At 34.0% G+C, this 10,413-nt stretch overlaps 1 protein-coding gene and 1 long non-coding RNA gene across 2 annotated transcripts; one reads left to right on the forward strand and one right to left on the reverse strand.

Annotated features, from left to right (window-relative positions):
• Positions 1-2,449: 2,449 nt before the first annotated feature.
• On the forward strand, positions 2,450-4,583 carry LOC132048022 (1-aminocyclopropane-1-carboxylate synthase 3-like). The gene is made up of 4 exons (XM_059438972.1): positions 2,450-2,746; positions 2,872-3,003; positions 3,133-3,293; positions 3,444-4,583. The coding sequence occupies exons 1-4, from the start codon at positions 2,600-2,602 to the stop codon at positions 4,411-4,413; spliced, it is 1,410 nt and encodes a 469-aa protein (XP_059294955.1). The 5' UTR covers positions 2,450-2,599; the 3' UTR covers positions 4,414-4,583.
• A 2,768-nt stretch (positions 4,584-7,351) lies between these two features.
• LOC132036547 (uncharacterized) lies at positions 7,352-9,551 on the reverse strand. Its single transcript, XR_009409613.1, has 2 exons — positions 8,860-9,551; positions 7,352-7,966 (listed from the first exon to the last, which is right to left on the reverse strand). It is a non-coding gene; the product is annotated as an uncharacterized LOC132036547 (long non-coding RNA).
• Positions 9,552-10,413: the final 862 nt, after the last annotated feature.

Consider the following 10,413-nt stretch of genomic DNA (forward strand, 5'->3'; position numbering starts at 1 on the left):
AGTTCCTGAACACATGCATTACACGTGTGTTCCATGATTATTAGATATCTTTTGAATTCTTAAGTTTTGTTCATGCTGAATATTCAACTTACTAATATTCTTGTTCTTTTTAAAATGTTTCACCAACATATAACATACATATGAAATATGAACAATGTCGACTATAAATGCAAATACTTCACATGTAGAAGCTTTTGCCTCATCTTAGATACTATAGTCTTCTTTCTTATATAATCGCGTTCATATCAAGAAGTTGTTGTCTAACAAAAGTAGCATTTTCTGGATATTATACAAAAATCCGGTGATTATTCAGTAATTAAGTATCAAGATACAAAAATTCAATTCTACAAATTTAAACAGCAGAAACAAAAATTCACTACTTTCAAGTTGAGCAAGACTTTTACACTGAAAATAAACAACACCCATTCTCCTTACATTTAAGATGCAATGAGCCGACTGCATTCTTCTGTTCCATTACAAATGTAAACTCGAATTTATGGTCAATAAAATAGAGATAAATACGCAATCAAATGCTCAAGAGGTAGAAGACCTGATCAATGAAGATAGTGATAAACTATAAATAAAAAGATGCTAATTGATCCCCTTGATATGGATACACTGTGTTGATAGAAGTTCCTATTTGCCAGTCGAAATAATTTTTTCGAGTTAGAGATCCAGGCATCCAGCCATAGCTAATGTCTGGTCCAAGAGATTTCCAAGCATTTGACCTTCTCTCTCAAATATTTATTTGGACAATGGTGAACTTGGCATGCTCTTTCTTCGAATATGTTGGCAAGAAATCTTCTTGTGAGTTGCTAGTAAGAAAATAATTAGATTTTGCCTTTATAAGTAGTGTTAAAACGTTATATCTTGCAATTAAAGTGGTTAATTATGAGGAGGCTTTTGCCTTTCTTTTTAGCCGGGTATTGTACATTTCTCTAGAACATTAATTATATTTATTATTGAAAGTTGAAAAGATCTCCAAAATATTAATTAGGAACTTTGAAGGTTGAGTATTACTATTAGAGTATGAAAGCAATTTTAATACATTGAAAACTCTGTAGTAAGTTGAATGCATCCGGCCAGTTTTTGGTCTATTTATCTCATTTCATTTTAATAAAATATTATTACTGATTTAATGTAAATTTAATTTTTACTGACAGATCAAAGCTTCTATTGTTAGGTCTATTATGAAGTAAGAATTCAAGAGAAAAGAAAAAGAGGGAGAAACGTTTTCTACAATAATTAAGATAAACGTTTTTTTTCCTAATCCACTGGTACTATTAATGCAAGAGGGTATATACATGAACAAATTAACATGTACATTGTATATTAACATAAGAACAACAATTCAACTCCCAAAAGAAGTTAATCTAGCAATTATGATCATTAATAGCAAATGCCTAAAATTAATACATACTATGAACGTGATATATAGATTAACTTCTTCTTCTTTTTATTTTTATTTTATTTTTAAAGGGTATATTTACATATTTGTACCAAACATTATTTGAAGTGGGGTTTATTGGAAGGGTAAAAATGTCGTTTAAATTTTAATTGACATTTTGGTAATTCAACTTTTGAACTTAGGGTCTTCCCACTTTATTAACATAAGAACACAGCTCCCAAAACTAGTTAATCTAGCAATTATGATCATTAATAGCAAATGCCTAAAATTAATACATACTATGAACGGGATATATAGATTAACTTCTTCTTCTTTTTTATTTTTTTATTTTTAAAGGGTATATTTACATATTTGTACCAAACATTATTTGAAGTGGTGTTTATTGGAAGGGTAAAAATGTCGTTTAAATTTTAATGGACATTTTGGTAATTCAACTTAGGGTCTTTCCACTTTTAGAATAGTATGATATGATGATGATATATTTAGCGAATATATTATGCTGAAAATTTTATTTAACTTTTCCGTTAGAAACAACATTATATTAAACAAATATAAAATAGGAAAAAATATTTTATTTCTTATGTTAATTTGGAGTAGTAATACTAGTAGATTGACAGTGCAACATTAGCAGTACGACTATCACCAAGACACCACTTTTGTTATGTTTTTCGAAGTGTTTTTTACCAGATATAGCAAAATGTTGATGGTGTGACATTAGTGCCACCCTCTTGTTTAAATCCCAAGACAAGCCGGTACAAATTGAGCCCTTAATGTGATGTCCCTAAACGACAACAAATAAAACATTCAATTATACGACGCAATAGCGCGTCAAATTAGTGTTACATAACTTACATTAATCCAGCACACTTAAATTGGGATAATTGTTTGTTTCGGAGGAAAAGTACAAAAAAACAAAAATAGCATAGTCAAAGGTTTGAAAACATATGGTGAGTTTTGCTGATCGACATGTTGTTTCTTGATTGCTAAACTCCTATATAAACCTCACCAGGATATGTCAGCCACATATAGAAACAATCTTCTTTCAATATTTCCAAATCCAATCTTTCTTTTTTCTTTCTACTATTTTCTGCCTCTCAAACACACAAAAATCCAAGTGCTTACTTGTTGGACATTTTCTGGGCACATTTGCTTGAAGTTGTGTGACTTTCAAAGACAAAAACATCAGAAAACATGAAGTTCCTATCAAAGAAAGCCACGTGTAACTCGCATGGACAGGATTCTTCGTACTTCCTAGGATGGGAGGAATATGAGAAGAACCCATACGATGAAATTCGTAATCCTAAAGGAATCATCCAGATGGGTCTTGCAGAGAATCAGGTTAGCTACATAACACTAACACACATTGATTAATTTCCCATATTCTTGCTATGCGCGGGATTATTATCGTGTCTATGCTTCTCGTTTTGACACTTGGATTTTCCTTGTATTGTTTTCTTGTGCAGCTCTCTTTCGATTTATTAGAATCCTGGCTTGCTCAAAACCCAGATGCAGCTGGGTTTAAGAGAAATGGAGAGTCAATATTTAGAGAGCTTGCCTTATTCCAAGATTACCATGGCCTTCCAGCTTTCAAAGATGTAAGTCGTTACTTCAATAAATTTAAGATAAAGTTTAACTTATATACACCAACAACGTTAATATTCTTACTTATGCATATAATTATTGGCTTCATAGTCTCACATTGTAACGTATTATATTTTATACAGGCATTGGTTCAATTCATGGCAGAAATCAGAGGGAACAAAGTGAGCTTTGATTCAAACAAGCTTGTACTTACAGCTGGTGCTACTTCTGCAAATGAGACACTCATGTTTTGTCTCACCGATCCTGCCGATGCTTTTCTCCTTCCCACTCCATACTACCCTGGGTATGTTCCTTTTGTTTCTGAAATTTAACTTATATCTGTTTGACAATGTAAAGAATTTTACAAATATTGCTAGTGTATTTTAACTTGTTATAGCAAGCGACCTGCATTATGGTCTTCACTAATTATGGTATTGCATGTGTAATAATGCAGATTTGATAGAGACCTGAAATGGAGAACCGGGGCTGAGATTGTGCCAATACAATGCACAAGTTCAAATGGCTTTAGAATCACAGAATCCGCTCTTGAAGAAGCTTACCAAGAAGCCAAAAAGCGAAATCTTAAAGTGAAAGGGGTTCTAGTGACTAACCCATCGAACCCATTGGGTACAACATTAAGCAAACAAGAACTCGAACTTCTTCTAACCTTCATAGCTACAAAGCAAATCCATCTCATCAGTGACGAGATCTATTCTGGCACTGTTTTTAACTCGCCTAAATTCGTCAGTGTGATGGAAGTATTGATCGAAAATAACTACATGCACACCGATGTTTGGGATCGTGTTCACATTGTCTATAGCCTTTCTAAGGATTTAGGTCTCCCTGGATTTCGAGTTGGTGCCATCTATTCCAACGACGAGATGGTTGTCTCTGCAGCCACAAAAATGTCCAGTTTCGGATTAATTTCATCTCAAACTCAGTACCTTCTTTCCGCCATGCTATCGGATAAAAAATTCATGAAAAAATATGTGTCCGAAAATCAAAAGAGGCTTAAGAAACGGCATGAAATGCTAGTTCGTGGTCTTAAAAATATTGGGATCAGTTGCCTTGATAGCAATGCTGGATTGTTTTGTTGGGTTGACATGAGACATCTCCTAAGTTCAAACACATTTGACGCAGAAATGGAATTATGGAAGAAAATAGTGTACGAAGTTGGGCTAAATATTTCCCCTGGATCGTCGTGCCATTGTACAGAACCGGGCTGGTTTCGTGCATGTTTCGCTAACATGTCCGAAAATACGCTAAACATCGCCATAAAACGTTTGAAGGATTTTGTTTATTCAAGTGCAAGGGATAGCGACATTCAAAATCACCAGCATTCGAATAATACGAGTCCAAAGAAGAAGTCATTCTCCAAGTGGGTTTTTCGATTATCGTTCAATGAACGTCAAAGAGAACGATAGTATAGTCATGTGATCGTGCCTTTTTGCCTAGAGATGATTTTTTATTTTATTTTTAAATCTCAACATTTAATTCGATGTTGAGTTTTCTAAATCTTTTGTATCATAATACTATATGCTTTGTATTTTAATTCTGCTGTAGAGGGTGCACTCCGTCCAAGTGATAGGACGAGAAGTGCTTCCACACTACAACAAAATATGCTTTTAGCGGCAATTAATTTGCGGCGATAATTTAATAATGCCGCTAATTATATTCTTAATCAATTATTTAAGCGTAATACCAAACTTTAAGCCTAACAATAAATGCATTAAAAGCTTTACACGACCTTGGATCTAATGACATTAACGAATTCTTGTAAATGTTTTTGTAGCAATAATATACCGCATTAAAAAGGAAAATATATTGCCACTAAAAGCCTCTTTTGGTGTAGTGCCAGCATACATATTGTAATAACCCTACATAATGAAATCATCCCTAAATGTTCAATCAATTCTATTACCTCTTTTTTTTTTTTTTTTTTTTTTTTTGAGATATTCATCATTTACATCACATGGTGGTGATGATCGGCAAGTTATTATAGTAAAGCACATTGTTCTCTCGTGTCATGCATGTCTATTTCATTATTTCCATTGTAGATTCCAATAATTATATTAACGAGTATATATAATACTATGACAGGCATACACAAATTAATAATCATGTTCAGTGGACTCACAATATAAGTATTTTTATCTTATCAAGTTAAATTGGCCATGAAACATATAACTCTCCATATCTAATTTAAAATGGACCTAAACATATATAGAGTAATAATCTATTATGACAGTTAATTCTATCGACAATATAATTTATTTTACTGAAAGTTGGTCGGCGCGTTTAACTTCTGAAAATGTTATTCTTAAATCTCAAAGAGATTTTTTTCCGTCTAATATTAGCAGGAGAAAGATACGAGTTGCTCTGTTGAAAGAAGCATTTTCGTTGGTGGGTCTAACCAAAAAGAGTCAACAGACAAGTGTGTCTGGTGTCGTCCATAGCCTGCCAGCTAGTTAATTAGAAGGATGGTTAGTGTTCCAAAACTTCTCCACCCTTTAGTGGGCGTCAATTTGGGATAAAGTCAATGAAAAAATTAACCTTGTCTCTTAACAAAAAGAAGTCAAAGTATCAAACAAGCGGGGGTCCGGAACTTTTTTAACCAAAAAAAAAAAAAGATTTGGAATCAAACTAACCCATTAAAAAAAAAAAACGAGCAAAGTAAGGACGCGCATGTGATCATGCGTGAAAGGATCAAACTATAACTTTTTGAGTTTGGTCAACTCGCGCATGCGGAATTGGCATAATGCGTGCTTTTTTTTTTTTTTTTTTTTTTTTAAGCTATCAAAATCACGTTTTTTTCATACTTTGGGCAAAGATTAGTTATGTTTCAAAATCTCGAAATATCAATATGTTATATAGAACTTAATATATTTTTTTGCGTACAATAACGTCGGCTCATTACATCAAGTATACCTAAACATTTGGATCGTCGTTTTAAGGGTTGTAAAGTGCCCCGAAGTAAGTTTTGTTTGCTTGGAAACTTGTCATCTTTAGATCTAAGTGTCATATTTTATAGGGTTTTGATTTAAGTGTTTTGAAATAAATAAAAATATTATATTAAAAAATAATTCATCCAATTCGAGAGGTTCAACCAAGGTATAATATATCTCATTCAATGCTCCCACCAAGGTTTGATCCCATGTTGTTGGCATAAAAAAGAAGTGAGTAAAAAAGAGAGGCTAAACCACCAAGCCAAATTGGTGAATGTTACAAAGTGGACACTTTTCATTTTTATATTGTTCACTAATGCTATCTAACTCGAAATTTCGAACCTCGAAATTGACATTCAAAACATCATTACCACGGGATTAGCATCTTGAAATAGATTTTTTATCATTAGATTTTTACTAGAGAAGAATGAAATTTTTGCACAAATATGGGGCAAAATTCAAATTGAATGGGATAACGGGCGTTTTTTGGAAAATCGGCTCGGCCAAACCGCCTTGCGGCAGTTGTCCGCGTAGATCTCGAAAAAATACCCCGGGTAAAAAAAAAATCGCGTAAATCGGACATCCTAGTGCAAAGTTATGACCATTTAAAGTTTCGACAATTTACACTACAAGAAAAGTGCAGATTACATGGGGATTTTCCCACGGATAATACAGTAAAATCCCCAATTTGATTACATGCGGATTTTCCTGCAAAACGAAATCCGTTGGAAAAACTTTCGTGGGTAATTATTACCTGCGGATTTAAAAATCCCCAGGTAAATTACCTGGGGAATTAAAATCCCCATGTACATTATTTGCGGATTTATCTGCGAATAATATTAAAAATTCGCATGAAAATTTTGGCAGAAATTCGTGTAAAAAGGAGATTTCTTGCGGATTTATGTAGGAAAAAACCGCAAGTAATTCCCCGTGAAGATCCCCAAGTAAATCCGTAGGTGAAATTTCATGAACGAAAGGGAATTTCTTGTGAATATTTATGAAAAACTTCCGCAGTAAAATTCCTAAAATAAGCCCCAAGTAAATCCGCAAGAACACATTTTTGCAAGAAAATCCCATGAAAATTCCGCATGTACATCCCCAAGTAATATTCGCATGTAAATCACTAGGTAAATTTCGTAGTTAGACAAAAAATTAATTCGAAAACCCCAAGAAAATCCCTAGGTAATAGTTTTCACAAAAAATTCCCTATGTAATTCTGCGTGAAATTCCCCATGTAATATTTTTCTGCAGGTAAATCCCTACATAAAATTGATGCGATTCAAAATATTTTTCTATAAAATCCGCAAGATTTTATACATTTTTAAAATGTTATTTTTATTTAATTCTAAATTATATTCTATATAATTCAACTATATCTATCATATTCATCCTTATACTTTAAGGACACCACTCCACATAAGTCTAATATAAATCATCATAACCAAGAAAAAACACAATTCATAACATCAATACCAATAATGTGTCTTAGTTCAAAAACAAACAAAATATCTCGAAAGTGAATCCCAAATAGTACTATCAACTATCTTATTCTTGATCATAGTCACTTTCATTCACGTTTTCTGTGTCAGAATCACTTCCATCCACATTAACAGAGTTGTCACCAATTTTATTTTGATAACCTTGATTGTCTTCTTGAGATGATCGCTCATTTGTAGATGATGCGTTGTATACATGCTTCTTCAATAAGTCTAATTCCTTCCTCATCCTCTTATTTTTGCGGCGCTCTTCCTGCAACTGAGCATATAAGTCCGCATTGGAAGCATGTACCTAGGATTTAATCATCTCATCAATTTCTCTCGTTAAAGCCGATGTTGATTGCTTATTTGCTTTTACAGATCGACCTAAGGAGCTAAGACCTGCAACTCTTCCTTTTTTCTTTCCACCAACAGCTTGCACCCAAATATCCAATTTCACTTAATTGAGAAGGTTGACTAGCTGGATTACTGTCTCCTTCCGCAGCTGATGCATTTTGAGAAGTTGCTAATTCTTGTTTCTTTCTTTCAAAATTGTTCTGCATCAAAACAGGTTATTTGAGACAATATAATGTCAATAGAACATATATTACTAGTTGAATAATTCATACTGAATTCAAGTGTCAAACATAAGCACAACAAGCAAAATTTTAATATTGAAGATGAGAGTAGCTTGTGAAAGGGAGCAAACAATCTACTTTTCCCCTAAAGCTGATGGACTCCCAAGTTTCTCACTTATCAAATGAATCATCTCTTGCACAAAAGTTGTTAACAGAGGCAAGTAATGATCTTTGTAAGATGTCCTTACTTGAAAAATATTGAGATCAAAAGAACAAAGCCTCGACATAGAAAAGGTTATACAGATAATTGGTTGATAGAGGCTTTGCTACAATACTTTTTCAAGTAGATTCTATCGTTCTTCCAATATTCTTTTTCAGTGGTGGATCCAAAGTTTTAAGGTCATGGGTGTTGGATGTGGTGGCTAATACAACCTTGATCTTTGCAGATTCAACGAAAACAAGTATTTTCGACACAACATTTAAATATATATCTGAAAACTTAAACTAAAAAATAATATTAAATCCAAACTCATAATTTAAAAGGCACATTGAGCTATGTGTCGTGATGGGATTATAGGAGGCACAAAATCATTGTTATGAGGCTGGGAATGGTTGGCTTCAACACTAGATTGATGCAAGAAAGACTGATTGACATGAAGTGGAGCAGTATGAGATAGGAGGCGTCCTGATGGGATTATCGGTGGTACAAAATTAGTGTTTTGAGGCTGGGAACGGTTGACTTCAACACCAGGTGGACGCAAGGAGGACTCATTGACATGAGATGGACCAGTATGAGATGGGAGGGTCGTGATTGAACTGCTTGTCGCTCTCTTTTGCACGGGTCTTTTTTTTACTTGATTTTCCTCCTTTACCATTAGATTGTCCATCTCTTTTAGATCCTACACCTGACATCTGCAAGAAACAAAGAACATTAATATAATGTATTAGTGATGTAATCACTGTACAAAACATGAATAAATATAGTGATAAGTATTTCGGCTGACCATGATTTAGATATTAAAGTAATCTTGGCACAGAATTGGGCAACTTTCTTAACTGTACCTACTCATTCTCCATGTCCCTTCTTCAGTTAACTTTTAAGCTTAAGAAGGCACTACTAGTCTCCAACTTACAGATGATAACTTTGGATCCTCATTTCTTTGCATAAGATAGAGCACACCAACTACCAGCAACTGAAAAATAAATATTGCACTAGCTTGGACAAAATCAAATGAATGGAAATAAGGATTACACAAAGGCCTACACACTTCATGTTCAACTGATAAACTTCTAGAGAATAAAATAGCACAACAAACATCATAGGTTTGAGTTCGTAGCATATATAATCTCTTGCTATCCATGGAGACAAAATAATATTCTGAATTTTCTAAATAGTATAATATAAAAATCATAAACCAATTATAGTATTGTAAATAAACAAAACAAATCGACAAACTAATATTCTCAATCATCCTCATCTTCCTCTTCGTCCTCTTCTTAGGTTTGGAACTAATCTTGTGAATCATCACTATCAAATATATCTTCCTCTTCACTTGTTGCCTCTTTATCGTCATCCTCTTCTTCACTTCCAACCTCCTCTTCTTCACCTCCAGCCTTCTCTTCTTCACCTGCTGCCTCATCATCTTCCCCGTCAATTAAATCATGTCCATCTTCATTGACAACGGGTTGATAACTACTTCCATCAACCTCTTCACCATCAACTTGGTCATCTCGTAAGCAATCAATTCGGGCATCCTCTATACTTGCACTAACATGTGATTGCTCCTCTTGGTAAGCAACTTCCAGATCATATCTTGTATCCACAACTCCTCTTGGCTTCGTCTTTATAACCACCCACCAAGTGTTAAAGCCTAGGAATAAGTGGCAGATAATGCATTGTCTTGTGTTGAACCTTTTTGCTACCCTCCCTGCGCACACATTCTTTATAACGGGGTTCTTTACAAAACTTACATTCTGTCATATCTTTATCAGCCTTGCAATACAACATACATCCATTAACACAACAGTCAATTTTTTGACTAGTTAGACCAAATCCTGACACCAGCTTCTTTGCATGATAGTAATCACTAGGTATCTTATTAGCTGGATCATGACTTGTATCCTTCATTAATTGGGCCATCGAATTAAAACCACCATGGGACATATTGTATTCAGATTTAATACTCATCATTTTAACTGCCACAGAAAACTCCGAATATTTACATATGGGCCATAAGGGTTCCTGAGCTGAATTCAACATTTTGTAAAATCTGGTAGCATCCATATTCGGAGACTCTTTTACATTGGGTTCAACCTGATGCCTAAACTCTACACCAGCAGCGTCATAAATCATACCTTGATATCTATTTACGTGTTCATAGTCGTCCCCTAGAATGTTACTTTGACTGCTGGAAGGCATGTCAAAG

This window comes from Lycium ferocissimum, chromosome 2, assembly GCF_029784015.1.
Source record: "Lycium ferocissimum isolate CSIRO_LF1 chromosome 2, AGI_CSIRO_Lferr_CH_V1, whole genome shotgun sequence".
NCBI lineage: Eukaryota > Viridiplantae > Streptophyta > Magnoliopsida > Solanales > Solanaceae > Lycium > Lycium ferocissimum.